This window comes from Apteryx rowi, unplaced genomic scaffold (assembly GCF_003343035.1).
Source record: "Apteryx rowi isolate R43461 unplaced genomic scaffold, aptRow1 scaffold_523, whole genome shotgun sequence".
NCBI lineage: Eukaryota > Metazoa > Chordata > Aves > Apterygiformes > Apterygidae > Apteryx > Apteryx rowi.
In genome coordinates this window covers 348967-365488 of record NW_020450787.1, presented here as the reverse complement: position 1 = coordinate 365488, position 16522 = coordinate 348967, and the positions used below count along the sequence as shown (strand labels likewise).

The 16522-nt window shown below is 37.0% G+C and overlaps 1 protein-coding gene across 4 annotated transcripts in view; it reads left to right on the top strand.

The window, feature by feature from the left end:
- The window catches only part of MYT1L (myelin transcription factor 1 like), a 131341-nt gene that overhangs the window by 13977 nt on the left and 100842 nt on the right, over nucleotides 1-16522 (top strand). For all 4 annotated transcript variants that reach the window (XM_026080499.1, XM_026080498.1, XM_026080497.1 and 1 more), the window contains exon 4: nucleotides 11729-12102. In XM_026080499.1, coding sequence (XP_025936284.1) covers nucleotides 11729-12102 — 374 coding nt within the window. The remainder of the gene's footprint in view (nucleotides 1-11728; nucleotides 12103-16522) is intronic.

Sequence of the window (16522 nt, the reverse complement as noted above, 5' to 3'; positions counted from 1 at the left end):
CTTTCAGTGAAACATAAGTGTTAAGTGTTAAATGCCTCAAACTACTCCAAAAATTAAAAGGTAGTCTTTGAAGTGACATACACTTTCTAAAAAGTTGCCTGTCATCTTCTAAAACTACGACATCCATTCTTCTTCTTGCCRTCTTCTCATTACCCTTGTACTTCCAGCCATTTCCCAGTTTTTACTCTTTGGTCCTTGGACAGTACATCATTATGGACCTTTCTTTCAGCTGCTGACCCTGGCTACGATTCCTGTCTGTGCATCTTTAAAACAGAGCAGCTGAACTTCAGAGAGGGATAACTACAGCATTTCCCTGTGAAATCTAGCCATAGGAGGTATATTGGCAGCAGATTTTCAATGGAAACCGCCATTTCCACCCACAACCCAGCTGCCACATTTAAATCATGCTGTGTGGGGCTTCCACTCCCTTGGGAAGCTATTTTCATTTTCCTTCAGAGACTCTTCTGCAGTCTAATAGAACTCACTGTCATCTATAATAAGTAACATTATATACTGTAGTATTTTTTTTAATCGTGATATGAATCAGGTTGGAGCCTCACTGTTCTGGACTAGAATGTGATGGAATTTAATTAGATTTTTTTGCCTGAACTGGCATCCTTCCTTTCATCAGATATATCAAAAATGCCAGATTAAGGGGCAGTCATTTAGGCCTGTATCTAGGCATCTGGCTTTTGGAGTYGTGTGACTAAACCGGTAGGTAAGCTTTCATTTTAAGACCAGAGCATTTCTAATTCTTCTAATCATGAGAAAACCTTGAAAAAAGGAACTGAACATGAGATACAGTTTTGTCCTTCGAGTCTGCCAAGAGCTTGAAACAATTTCTCTGAGATAGGTGAGCTTGTATCTTAGTAGAAATACTAACTGCGAGACCCCCTGATAATACAACAAAGCAACTTCCAGGGTACTGCAGGAGGAGAATAGTTCAACAGGTTATTAGTACAAGCAAATATACCTCTTCGGGGGATGTAAGTCATGGTGAGGGGTGCAACTGCACCTTCTCTGAGGAGAGAATAATGATCCCTGATGCCTGCCTTGTACTTGCAAGGAGGAAGGAAAGCTTATGCCACTAAATTTGCTTCTCTTGGAGAATCTGCTCCATTACTGCCACATCAAGCAGAAGTTAGGGCAGGAGGACTGGATGGGTCTAACACTCTGGCTTGTTCTAATGCAGTCTACTAGAAACACTGCTAATAGGGACTCTGATGACTGTTTGAAAAGTAAATAAACAGTACTAAAATAGCTGTGTCCATCCAAGAGGGCTACAAAATACTAGAGCAAAGACTGTATAGTTTTGGTTATAAGGTTATGCTTATAACCTTGTATGCAGTAGTAAAATGATGAGACAACAGCTTGTATCAAAATTTTGTCCTAGAAATTAACCTCAAGGAGATATAATGATAAAGGTATTTTAGAAATCCTCTTTATATTAAACAGATTTTTATGTTAAATTTTGTGGTGCAGAGCCTATTAAGAAATAAAACATCTTTAAAAAATAATGTGGAAAGTAAACTTTCAGCTCCTCCATAATAATATGTTTGCTAAATGCATACTAATAAAGGTTAACATTTTTACAAAGAGATCAATTTTAGCTGCAGCTCCATAATGCAATAGAGTACAGGGAATGCTGTCTTTCCTATTCTGTCTCGGAGTAATCATGTTTTCTCTGTGTTACAAAAAGGCACAATCTTTTTTCTTTTTTTTAAATAGGAAGATTTAAACATCTCAATCCTCTAAGAACCAGAATTTAGAATATTGTACACTTGAATGACTCCTAACCAACCGTGCAAGACAAAGAACAGTGTCCTGTAGCTTATGCTGGAGGTGAGAATCCAGTACATAAGCACTGAAGTGGTTGCAGCTTATATCATTTTGTTTTTGTCAATTTTTTCTGTAATTTCAGATTTTTACTGATGACAGTCATATTCTTGCATTAGAAGGTTGGTTGCTCTACAGTGCTATTCTTTTCCATTGGTTATATTCCATAGCCATTRGTTTTTTGGATCAAATAAGGTGCTGATTGCTATAGTTACAGGAAAACTGGTGTATCATGTATCTTAATTCTGTACCATATATCATTCTTAGTTAAAATTAAGCTGGGAGTCAGTGTTATTGTATATTTATGTAGAGATGACAGAAACAGTATTTGTGATAAGAATCAGTAGCTGATAGTCTCATTAGAATAGCCCTACATTAGAGATATGATAAAATGACAGCAGACTCTATTACTCAGTACTTAAATACATGCTAGAACGATAGTTTGACCTGCTGTGTTGTTTTTAAATATGATCTATCAAGTCTGTGTCTAAGGGCGTTGATTGTACTAATACATATCTAGCCATGTTGTTAAATGATTGACAGTGTAACAACAAGAATTGCCTTTGATTTCCAGCAGTTTATTTCCCTTCATTTTTGAATGCTTGAACTTAGCATGCTGAATTTCTTAAAAGCAATTACTTTAAAATATTGGAATAGAAATGTTTCATATCATGTCTGAGGCTCAAACATTGTGGCCAAGAAAAGATCTGTTGTGATAGATATACTCTTGTAGCATAATCTAACCCTTACAAATTGGTGAATCATTCATTATGAAATTTTCCCATTTTATGTTATCATGTTATCATGAAAAAAAGCTCTGGAGCCTGTCCTGCCCTCTACCTGTAAACAGAGTTGTCGTTACCACTGAGGCTGAAAACACAGAATACACAAACCTGGACATTTCGGCAGCTCTAGGTACTGCTTTGATTTAGCTCAAGGTAGCCAACCTCATTTTTATTTGTATGTTGAAAAATAGAAGGTTTCTTTTCAGATGTTTCACTTCCAGTTTAGACTGCTGAAATTAATGGGGAGTTCAGAATTTTGAGTTAGTGCAGAAGTGGTCACAAGTTTTTCATGCTTCCTTTCTGAGGTGTCTGGGTTACATCCAAATCAACATTGAAGTGTCCAGAATCAATAGCCACTTAGCAAAACTTGATTATATGCATTTCGTCTAATGAATCAATATGAATCATTAAATCTGTGCTCTTTGGACCATCTTGGTTTCTTAGAACAGTCCCTGTATTTAAGGGTCTGGCAGCAAGACATAATCAGTTGTGGCTTCTGGCTCTTGAACACACGTTAAGTTGGGTATTTGCCATTCTAAGATTAGAGTGAAACTACAGCATTTGTCTGACATTGGATTATGCAGGCAGTCTTGAAATGATAGCCAAGCTATAGGGAGGAGAATTATTCATGTTAATTGATATGGCAGGTATGGAAAGGAAAGAAGATAGATTTTGTTTTTTTCTCTTAATGAAAGTAGTGTGGTACTGGGTTTTAAAATCTGCTATGTGCTATCTTTGTTGGGGATGGGCATAAAATGTAAAAAATGAAAGAATCTAATGGGGTGGCTTTCTCTGACTTAAATTATATGTGTTAGTTGCAGCAATACAAGCTAATCATTGTTAACTCCCTTTAAAGTCAGTGGAAAGAGATAGGCATTCCCAGATACTTATTCAGCTCATCCAGTGTGTGTAAGAAAGCTGAGATGAATTGCCTCCCAGGAAGTTCCAGTTTCCCTGCATTGGCTGTGAAGGGAACCAAACATGGCAAGTATAGACTTAATTTTTAGAAGCCTAGAGGCAGGTGAGAGATGAACCCCATCCATGACACCATAAGTCATGGGGCAATCAGATATTATATTGATTTATTTACATAAATACTTTTGAATAATCTACAACCTCAGAGCATGTACTTTGCTAACCCATGCTGCCACATAAGGTTTCAGTCTCATAATTTGTGACATTTATTTGTTACATCTTGCTTTAAATGAGCTCTCCAGGGCTGAGGTTTTTCCTGTGTAATTGTACAACACCTAGAAATATATTACTATGCCCCATTTTTCTTCAATTAACAGCTGTGGGGTTCCACCATTTAAATAAATCTGTTGTTCAGATGGGTTGATTATTGCAAACTGAAAAGATTCCTTTCAGTTGTCATGTCCTAAGAGCAGAGACTTTGATAATGGGTGAAGTGGTTTCTCCAGCCAGAGAACAGGTTGCCAGTAAGCTTGTTTCTGATAGAGGTCTCAGTGAATCGGGGTCTGGGACATGCTTGACATTTAACATGTATATAATCCAGTTAAATAAAAGATCCTCACTTGTCTTAAATTACTGTGACTTTACTGACTACATCAAAGCTGGTCTGCTTTATTTTGTTTCAAAAATATATTTCAGTACTTGGACTTCTTAAAAAAAAAATCAATCAATTTTGGGGCTCCATCACTGAGTTCCTCCCCTCCATTTTTCTTCCTCCCCGTCACTGTAGTCTCCTGTTGTTACTCCTAGACCCTTTTGGCAGTGCTGTTTTTTTAAAGACCCAAATTCTTTTTTAGGGCTTATTTAGTTGAATAGTGCTACACACATGAGTAGATCTGTGGCATGTTTGTGGCTATTCATATGCTTAAAAAGGTTCTGGAATGTGAAAGGGCTGAGTTGTTTTTTAAAGCTCTGTGAGGAAGATATAACATCTTCTRCCTTTACTTTTTGATATCTAGCATGCTGTTGGGCACTTTTGTAATTTTTCTTACTACTCCATAATACATAGAAATATTTGAAATTCCAGTAGGAGGAAAGAGGATGATAGAATACTCTACATTTCACTCATTCGCATCTGTCGAGCTTGTACCTGTTTAGGTAAATTAATAATTTTTACTGAAAGGATATACTATTGTATATATAACTAATTTGAAAAATCAACAAACTTTTATTCAGTACAATTAAATGAAGTAAAGATGGCATATTTTGACACTGCACATGCAAAAGGCACTTCCTGCTTAGAATAATCTGATTCAGTAGCAGAAGCTGGTAGGGAATGCTGAAATATAGCAGAACTGCAGAGATGAGGTTTTTTATATCTTAAATAGTATTTTTTACTTTTTATTATAGTTTAAATAGAAGAGAACATAGTTATTTGGTGCCAAGCAAGCCCAATGGGTTAGAGAAGTCTCCTGCTGAGYGTGGCCAAGAAAGAAAAATCATTTTCCATAAAGAAGTTTGATTCTACAGTCTGACAGCTATGACCTGCCACTGGGCTTGCTGTTCTGTCTTGTAGCTATTTACCATATTTTAAGCAATCACTGATTTAAATGGCAATGAAAAATGGTCCTTTGCTGCAGGAATTTATTCTTGCAATTGAGAAGATAAATCGCTAGGCTGGAGTCAGTCTCTTTCTTTGAATTTATTATGGTTCTTTCATTCCTATCAGTTCAGTGGTCCAGCTTTGGCAGCAGGGATGAAGAGTGCTGCCACCTCTGTCTCAGAATAGCCCACAGTCTGCTGGCGTGGGCATCCTCCGGGAATGCCAGAAGGGTTCAAGCCATAGGGCTCAGTGGAATCCAAATATCTTATTTTCTGGTCAACTACTATAAGGATCAGCCCATTATGCTAAATCTAGTCAGTACTCTGAGAGTGATTTAATAGGATGCAGTTATGCAAATTAATTGGATTTGCATATACTTTGCGGATTGGGTTTATTGGGACTTATCTGCAAAATGCCTGTTTTTTGAATACCCCCGAAATCATCATCATGAGATACGGACCTTGGAAGTCATCTAGTCTAAACCAAAAGTGATACTTACCGTATTCAGTAGGACAAGTATAAGGGCCTTGGGAACTTCATGCATGAAGCCATCCATAGGCAGAAGTCTGCTTGGAAGCAGACTCTTCCTAAGCTGCTGTCCTCAACTGTACTTCTTTAAAATTGCACCTCATTGACACTTCAGATACTTAAGAGCATCATTAAATGGTAGCCTGTTTTGCATGTTTTTGATAACTTCACTAGGTTTCTATATAGTAAATTTTTAGGTGCCTGTTACGTACCAAATATTATGTTTTACATTAAATTAAATTCTCACATTAAAAAAAAAAAAGTGAGAGCAGAGTTGTTTGGGACACTTTTTAGACTGCAAAAACATTTTATAAGATTTTTCAAAATATTAATGCAAAAAAAAAAAAAAAGAAAGAGACCTCCAAGAAAAAGTATTATTCAGCTTTAGGGCATAATATTGCCATTTTCTTATTTTGCTTAAGTTGGGTCTATAGCACAAGGCTTCTGAAATAAGAGATTCTTATAAAAGAGAGAAAAATGAAAAAAGAAGGCTGGTAGACATGACAGATAAGATTCACTTTATCTAAATTAGGTATTTAAAGTTGACTGAAGCTTTATTAGTCACATAGGCTCCCTTTATAATTCATGTTGGGAAATGAACGCCTCTAAGAGGAGTTTTTTTCCTCCAGATATGTGTGTCATGTCCCACCTGTGATATGTGAGGTAGCATATTATGGAGAAGAGAACATTAATCATTAATGTGATTTAGAAAGTCCCTTCTGTTTCTCTGGTTCTATACTATATATAGTTAAAGAGGTATGCTTAATTGTTACAGCTTAGAAATAATAACCATATCAATTATACTGAAAATTGGTATTACATTTGTATCAAAAGTTATTCAAAATCAAGGAATTGAACTTTGGGGGAAAAAAGGCATATTTTCTGAAGAAGAGTCCTGCTACCAATGAGTAGCACTGAATATTTTTAATGAATAAAAATTGCATATGAGTTTCAAAACATAATAAAAATCATCTTCTAACTGAGGAGTATAAATGTATATACAATTTATTCAATTTCTTTAATTATTAATATCTATATGTCCTCTTGGAGTTTATCACTATGAAATTCTAAAACATTCTTTCCACAAGAATTATTTATGATAGCTTCTGAAAAACTGAAATGGCTGAGACATACAGAAAAGAAGCGTGTAATATTCAAAAGTGTATTTCAGGGAGCTCAAATATGTATTCTACTGAAAGCCAAGAGAGCTGAAGTGTGAGGGGAAAATAAGACAAACGTAGTGGACCAGGGAAATACAGTGAGCAATAAAAGAAAAAATAAAAGCATACAAGACAGATAAATCAATGGGGTCATTGCTATGAGCAGGGATAAACAAGTCTAAAAAATAAGCAAATAAGGGAATGATCACAAAAGCCAAAACTGAAAATGGAAAGAAAATTGCAGAAGCTATGAGGACAAGCAATAACAGATTTTACAAATATATGAGGAACAAGAGGTCAATGAGAAAGACTGTAGTCTCCTTATGTGATTGTGGGGGGAAGTTAGTGACAGATGAGGCAGAGACTGCTGGGAAGCTAAACGCTTCCTTTCCCTTGGTGTGCTCACCATAGAGACCAAAGGGAAAATGCCAGAAACAGAGAGAAGTGTCCTGGAGGCAGAATCTGAAAAATTAATGAAACAAAGGGTGATAGCAGAATAGGTTAAGAGAAAAAAAGAAGAAAATAGGGCAGCTAAATAGTAGGCTCCAGGTCTGGTGGCCTGTTTCCCGGGCTTCTGAAAGAGCTCAATTTTTTTTTTAACTCTCACAGACTAGGTATATAGATGAAGACTAGAAGGAAGCCAGTGCAAGACTCTACATTAAAGGTTTTATAAGAAGCCAGGTAATGCTAGCTTTGTAAACTCTAAATCCAAGCACAGGCAAGAATAAATTCAGGACCATAGAGAAAATGAACAGCACATTGGTACAAAGTAATTAGGAAGGAGTTTACAAAAACTGACTCAGAGTTAACTAACATAACAGATATCCCCAGAAAAGTGGCAGTTTCCTCAGTCTTACAGTGTTGGTCTCAACCTTGTAAAATATATGAATGTGCTTATTTCCATTAGTTGCTGATGTGTCCTGAATTTTTACTGCATGAGCAAAGACAGTGAGAATAGATAACCAACTAAATTTGAATTCACAACTTTATTTTGATAGCTAAAGTTGCAAATAGTTATTTAATGAGATTTACAAAAGCATCAAAACAGATTAGGCAGCTAACTGGCTTTGATTTCCATTGCTGGGTAGGCACTTTAAGGGGGCCTGAATCCTGAGTGATGTCTTAGATTATCACATAATTTATAAAATGTTGTGTAGAAAAGCATCAAGCTAAAGATTAAAAAAAAAGATTAAAAATGGACAAAAATTATTATGATGACAATTCCTTTCTACCTTTGACTAATAATTTGCATCTAAGAAGTCATACACAATTATATTTAGACAGTAAATACAAAAATTAAAACAGCAATTACAACCAAAATAGATGTAGTTATTATAATACTGTCTTCCTTGCCAGCTCCTAGACTGTTGTGAATTCCTAGTGGACTTCTTCCAGGCACTGCTAAATGAAAAGTTTCTGCAGGTATTTAGTGTGGAGAGTGAAGGGTGTAAAGAAAACAGAGCCAGACTCTTCTCAGCGGTGCCCAGTGACAGGACAAGAAGCAGTGGGAGAAAACTGAAATACAGGAAATTCTGTCTGAACATAAGAAAAAAACTTTTTACTGTGAGGGTGGTTGAACACTGGAGCAGGTTGCCCAGAGAGACTGTGGAGTCTCCATCCTTGGAGATACTCAAAAACAGACTGGATATGGTCCTGGGCAACCTGCTCTAGGTGATCCTGCTTGAGCAGGGGAGTTGGACTAGATGACCTCCAGAGGTCCCTTCCAACCTCAACCATTCTGTGATTCTGTGATTCTTAATTGAACAAATATGTGGGAGTGGGGGGTCATTCTGGTTTTATTGTGACCAAATTCAAGTTTAATTTATCTCCAGTGGCCAAAAATTGTAACAGCTAAGCTTCTACTTCTACTCTTTATCCTTGATTGTTTTAACTCAGAGCTGTCTGAAGCATCATCTTTACCTCTTATAATGTTCTAAGAAGGTTATGATGGGAGGAAGAAAAGAAATCCTAGGGATTGTTGGGTCTAAGTCTACTCACGTCTTTGAAAATCAGGATTTTGAGAAAATATCATTTAATGAGAATGACATTGAAGAATCTATAGTGAGGGTAATATAAATCACAAAGAGAAGGAACAGAAACCAAGACAAGAAACTAAGACACATCCACTCAATTAATATTACCCTATCTGCTTGAATTTCACTGAATTGGTATGCAAGTTTCTAAAATCCACCTAAGCCCCAGGCAGTGATTCAATCCTGTTTTCCAGGACTGCAGCCTCTGTTAGTCACCTGCCTGAAACAGGTTCCTCTCTAATTATCCAGCCATTTCTTTGGACACTCCACACACTTGGAAATTCCTGTTCTGAGAAAAAACTTCCCTGCCTTCTCTCAGAGCTCCATTTAGATAGTTTAGATAGCTCCTAAAGTCTTTCCATATCACCAGGGGAAGCTCTAAAATAAGTCAGATGTCATCAGAACTACAAAAATACTGTTTCTCTTTTGTCCCAGGTTTTAGATACTACATAGACTGATGGGGATTGAACTCCCATTTCTGCCCTGACTGTGACAATGTGGGATGTGACTTCTTCACTGTGAGGGTGACAGAGCACTGGCACAGGTTGCCCAGAGAGGTGGTGGAGTCTCCTTCTCTGGAGATATTCAAAACCCGCCTGGACATGATCCTGTACAATGTGCTGTAGGTGACCCTGCTTGAGCAGAGGGGTTGGACTAGATGATCTCCAGAAGTCCCTTCCAACCTCAACCATTCTGTGATTCTGTGATGTTCTCCATGAAGATATGTTCTATCTTTCCTCTTGAATCTGAGCAACTTTGTCCTCACTAGGTGTATAAGAATCACAGGCAGGAGGCAGGATTATGACTTGGCAGAGAGCAACAGTGGGAACCTAGGAACAAGGATTCCAGAATATTAATAAGTTTTACACTGAAGAATCTTTGGATAGAAACATAGTCTGAAGAGAAGACACCAGAAGCCTAGGCCTCCTCCCTTCCCAGGCTTAGTGTTCTAAGAGTAGAAAAGRTTTGGGCTCTTTTTCACCTGCTGTGTAGTATCAGACTGTGAGTTTCTTGCAGCCAGCTGCACAGGAGCTCAGCTTCTAGAAAGGGGTGCTCTTACTCAGCATATACCACGCTACCTGCTGACTGGAGAACATTGCTTGGGTTTGGAGGCTGTGGGTTTATTCCCCCTCTGGCTATACTGAGCCTGCACCATTAGGCCTCGCTTTGGTGTCCATTTCTGCAAACTATATATAGTGTTATGACACACCTGCTCCCGGATGAGGAGGACTGGAATCTGACTAGAAGGAGGTGCACAAAATTTTCTTATTGGTTCTCGATAGTGTTAATGGATGAAGGTTGTTGTCTAATTTAGGCACACCGAATTATACTTTAGAGACACCTACAGTCCCTACACAGAGAGTTAGTGGTGCCTATGTTATGCAGAGAGTTCTTCCCTGGCAGGTTTTCCAGGATGCATACCCATGTTCGGTGACTACATATGATCCTTAGGTGTGTATGATAAGCAAACTGAACCGGCCCCCCTGTGAGCAAGAACTTTGCAATTTAAGTAAGACAGTGGTGAAGTTAGGCACTTATATAAAATGGACTGCTTGCTACCTAGTAGCAGGTAAAGTAATTGGGATGCATAGCTACTGGAATGCAATTAAATCTGGCCAAGATCAAGACCATGCAGACACCGCAAAGAACACGTCTATGGTACTAAGTGCTGTGACAAACCCTATTTTTCAGTGGTCTGTGAATATGAAACATTATAAGAAGAGAAGAAAATGATAAAGATCCTCAGTGGTTTGTAATCATGATAAGATGTAAGAAAATATAATGTAAAGAGGAGATAATAAGTTGATGTACAGAAAGGACTAGTGAGAACAGTTTAAATGTCGCAAAACTAGTCAATCACAGGAAAGAGACTAAAAAGCAATGTGGCTTGAGTAGCACTTACAATTGGACAATAAAGAAATTCAAAGAGAAAGTTTTTAAAAAGTGATTAGTGTGTGCGATCACCCTCTGTAGAAGGTTATAGGGGTTATGCAAGGATGATCACGTTCAACAAACACAGGTTATACAACGTTTGAGAAATAGGTGGCTAGTCTAATAGAAAAATAGTACAATTGTCCAAAACTCTGAAATGTTGTTATGGCTATCGTGGAATGTTACGCTGTATTAAAATGTTCAGAGCGCAAGTGGTACTTAGCTTTGGAAAAGTTTGACTTTCTTCACTGGCAAAGGATTTTATTTAATGTTTGATTTTTTCAATGTGAGAACACTTCTAACGCTGGCCCTGAAAACTGTTACTTTTGGTTGTGTAAGGGAGCTTTCTTTCCCTTTTATTTAGCCTTGTGGCATATAATGGGGAAGAACAATGGAAAATTTAAGAGCAATTCATTATTTTTAATAATAACAACAGCAACAGCGTTAAGAATGCAGTCCTGTTTTCATAGCACAAGAACACATCTTAATTGTACACAATCAAAACCTTACTGACTGTTACAAAATTATGTGGTATTGCTTTTTTTCTGATTATTGTACTAATAGCTAACAAGTAGTAAAAGTTTGCTATTTTTTAACTACATTCATCTGCCTTAACAAAGAGTGGAACATGCAAAAGAGAGAAAAGAATGAGAAAGAAAAACACAGATTTGTATTAGTTCTGTAAATGTTATGCTGGCATGCGCATGTGACATTTTCAGGCAAATAATAATTGTTTGCAAGTTCAGAGGTTTTGTAAGTGTTCTGCCCCTTGGTCATTATTGCCTAAGCGGCATTTCAGTTTGAAAACATGTATTTTGAGAATAACAACTAATCATGGTATAGAATTAGAATAAATGACTAAATGATACAAGTTATACAATCTGACCTACAGAAATCTGCAGGATAGCGTAATAATATGCATCTTTTATTTTTGAACAGTGTTTATGGCTGTCCTTTGGCAAAAAAAAGAAAAACACAAGATAAGCAACCCCAAGAACCAGCTCCCAAAAGAAAACCCTTTGTGGTTAAAGCAGACAACTCTTCAGTAGATGAGTGCTATGAAACTGATGGCACAGAGGAGATGGATGAAAAAGAAGAGGAAGAAGAGGAAGAGGATGAAGAAGAAGAAGAATATTCTGATGACAATGAGGAGCAAGGTGATGAGGAGGAGGACGATGAGATAGATCGAGAAGAAGAAGAAGAGATCGAAGAAGAAGAAGAAGAGGATGAAGAGGAAGGTGAAGATGTGGAGGATGAAGAGGAAGAGGAGGAAGAAGAGGAGGAGGAGGAAGAGGAGGAGGAGGAGGAAGAACGTGGTAATAATCAGAGTATTAGTAAAAAGTAAACACTGTATGTTTTCTGGGTTAATCTTCCAGTGTGGTGTGTGAGGATTTAGCTGTGCAGTTCTCATTAAAGCTAATGGAAGTCATGCAGTTAAATCTCTCTGCTCCACACTGAAAATATACCCCACTGTGTTCTTTTAACATTTATTTTAATGTCTGTCTTCCAAATATTTTTTAATACACCAGCGCTTTCAAACAAGGAGGGTGGAGGTGTGTTTGTGCTAAAAATGCTTGCAAAAAATGTAATCCAAATAATGGATTAATGCATGCAGTTACCAGGAGAATATTCACAAAGGTACAAGCAAAGCATCAGCTACAGCTGGATGCCTGCACTGATCATTTGCAAGTGTATTTGCTGGGTCTGCTTACATAATGTCAGTGATTGCCCACATAAATTCTGTCACAAGTTTGCAGATAATTTTTTGTGAGCAAAAATGGGCCTATTCCCTTTGAAAATTTTGCCCTCCAATTTTTTTCCACCAAGAAACTATTCAGAATGAACTGTTACAATATACTTTGGTTCTTTGAGACTTGGATGTTGTGTACTTTAGTTGATTATATTAAAAATATAGAGAGTGAAAGGTTTACATAGATAAAGTCTTTCTAAAATTCATATTTTCTGGTTTTAATACCATGGTATCAATGCCATTTAAACATATATGTCCCTGTTAGTAACCAAATTAATGTAGTAGCATTGTGATTAACCTATTCACCTTCCTCTTTTTGGGGATATTGGACTCTATATAACTAGTATTTTCTAAAATATATAATCGCTGCCCACTTACACAAGAGTCCATATGCTGATGACAGACATCATAATGCCCTGGGGTGAAATGAAAGAATCATGCAAAAATTAATGAGCTATCTAAAAAGTATTTTGTTCCCATTTCCAGGGAACACGTTTTTGGTTGGGTAGATTCACCTTTCTAACCAATAAAAATATAAGAAAAGCTTTCAGCACTCCTCAGTTGGATTCCTCTTAGCAACCAGGTATGAAAGTTGTATGACTTTTGTTTCAGCATTCTGTAAGGTCAGATCTTAAATCTTAGAGAAGGGCTTTGGAAGTATTCTTTCCATTCAGGCAAGATGGTGGCCAGCTGGGTGGCTATAAGCATTTTCTCAGATACCTGAATCTGTAGCGTTTTCTCAATTGCTTAAATTTGCCAACAAAATTGGTAAAACACAAATAGCTGATCTGAAAAGTTACACAAGAATTTGATGCAACAGGGAGGCCATTTCCTTTTGCAGAGAACTCTGTCGTTTCAGAACCTGAAAGAGAAGCTATCTTAGATCAAGCTGGTGTGTAACTGCTAGTGCTATCCTGATGGGCAAGTGCAGGAAGTCTAGCAGTTTCTTTAAAAGATGATGATGACTGAGCTTGTTGGTGCTTAGGTCATGGCGAAACTGTTGCTGTGGTTTGGGCTGAAATGAAAAACTTTGAATCTACACTGTAAAAAATGATTTAAGGAAAAAAAACTCAAACAAAACACAAGAGCTCAAGAAAATTGCTTCTGGCAAGCCAGCAGGCTTGATACTCAATTTACTTCTACTGACATTATGAAACACAGTGCTTTACTTATTCCAGCACAGTTACACATGCAGTTAAGTGGTCCTAGTCAACCTATAGAGGGTAACACTGATTTTTAACTGCTTTCCTTCCATATATAGTAGGCTGTGGTTAASAACTGCAAGTTAAGAATTTTACAGAGGTACCTGTATTATCTGCTTTGCATATTACATAGAATTAAAATTCATACAGGTCAAGTTTTTCTTAGGATCCCATGGTATTCCAGTGATAAAACATATGTTTATGGATAAATATATATTTATATATATTCTATGTAAAATATTATCCACTAGGAAAAAAGCTCATAAAATGGGAAGGATGATAATAGGTTTTATAAGAAAATTATCTTATGATCTTTTCAGAATCAACGTATTAATCACCATATGGACAATCCCAATTATAGCACAGCTGTTTCACAAGGTAGAGTTACTAGCAATTAATGAGGAAAGTAATATGTCATTCTTTATGCCAAGGAGTGGGGTTTGATAGAAGAATTTGTTCTTGGTGAGGTCTAAAAGCTAATTAATAAAGCAGGTTTTCTTAGATAGTTTATTTTCTATTGGTTTTGGTAGGGATCCTGTCATTTCTTTTTCTTCTGCTCATAACAAAAGCAACTCTGGTGGAATTTGGACCATTTATTTTCCAGGAAAATGAAGCACAACCAAAGTTAGGGGGTCTAAAAATAGGTGGTCTGAATATGGCATTTGCCTTTATCTATTGAGTATATGGGAAAATTAGGTCTAGCAGCTCTGAATTTAGTTGTCTGAATCACTCACTGCTCGCTTCAATTTAAATATTGTACTAAACCACCATCCACCCTCTAAGGCACCTTGGCAGGTAGTCTGAATGTGTCTTACTCTTCTTTTCCTTAGAAACAAAATGCAGAATTATCCTCTGGAGAGTAGGATGCCTGCACAGTTTTCATAAAAGTTTCTGTCACTTGCCCTGTAGCTCATAGCAGTTCAGAAAATTTCTGTAATTATAGTCTAGGTGGACAAAATAATTAAAATCTTAGCATCTGTGATAGAAGAGTTCACTCAGCAAGTATAGGTCCACAAAGCCAAGAATTAAGGGAAAAAGATAAAAAAGATACCATTTCCTAAACCAAATTCAGTTTTCTGTTAGAAAACGATAAATTCTGTGAAACTCCAGTACCTCATTGGCATGTCATTGCCCATACTTTCTGAAAACAGAAAGTGAATTTTGAATGGAATTCTCAAAAGATTATAGACAATATAGGTACATAATTCTTACTGAAAATATTGGGACATTTTTTCAAACCATTTTGGCCTTTTTGAAAATCACATCTTTCCAGTCTAGTCATTGGTGAGCTAAAGGACTTGGAAGATACAGAAGCACCCTAAAGCAGCACTCTTACAAATCTTACAATACCAATTAAAGAAACAAAAGGACTTTTTAGATCCGAGTCCCAGATTCTGTGCTCATATTTCTGCGTATAATCCATTGAATTAAAATTAATGCTTAAAATTSCCCATTAGTGGCCAGCATATCCTCTTTAAACTTCTATTAAATGTACTAAATTTCTTTAAAGAACAGGTGTCCGTCTACCTTATCAAAAAGCACAGTAGTCTTGAAAAGCCCTTATTTACAGCACCCATTAAAGAAAAGCTGAATCCAATTTCACTTATATCTTAGAAAAAAGGGCAGACAGATGACCTTTGTTAAGATAACCTAACCTGTAAATTCCAAACCAAATGGGAAGTAAATGAATGAAGGAGTAAGAGAAAAGGCTGCTTTTGGAGCTTCCTTTATCTGTGACAGTTACCCCTGAAAATCTTTGGTTTGAAATCTGAAGGGCACATTTGATTAGCAAGGCAAACTGAAGTACTTTTTCCTTCTCAGAGGAGCTCACTTCAGGTATCTGGGTCCCAAAGACTGTTTCACAAAGCTTTTCTATTATAGAAAGAAATCTCCGTTGGAGGAGCTACCGGAACAGATGTTCCAAGGCACCATTTAGCCTATATCACATGAAGACATTCAAGATGGCTTGTACTCCAGGTATTTCATAATTCCCCAGGGGCAGGAGGAGTCAGGCTGATTCTAGATCTAAAGAAACTTGATACATCAATCAAATCCATTTCAGAGATGATGCTACAAAAATTACTGCAATTTACTAAAAGGTGAATCGCCAAGATATAGACATCTGCTAGACACTCCCTTTCATGGTCTAATAAAGTCAAGGTAGCTGACAAATATAATATACCAATATGTGGTACTGCACTTAATTTTTAATAAAAATAGCTGTAAGACATAGATAGCAGTACATATTCAAGGGGGCATGATACAGTGGGCTTTTTTTAAAATAAGCGTTAGCACATGAAAGTAGAGAGAGATGTTCCACCTGTTTTCACATGTCTTTAAACTGGACAATTATTTTTAATAATCTGGTAAAATGGTTCTTTTTTCCTCCACTTGCATGAACTAGACTCAGACACACAGGCCCTCATAATTTGAAATCCACCTACAAGCTTTATTAGCATTGTTAGTGCTCTACTTTATCTTCCTGATCCGTTCATCAAATTGCTTCTGCAGCAATTATGCATGTCCCTCTAAGCAAGAGGAGACACAAACACCAATCTAAAGGTAAAAGGATCACATGCGCTGAGGAAATTGTGGTAGCGCACAGCTCTCCAACTGTCCTTGTAACTTAAGAAATTCTACATCCTCGGAAAATAAGGAAGACAGATATGTATTAGCAAGGTGGACTGTCCAGCCTGCTGACCACTAATCATATTCATTTATTTAAACTATCAGCAGGAAAGCAGTCATCTATTTGGTGAACAGAGTAAGTGTCCAGTACTA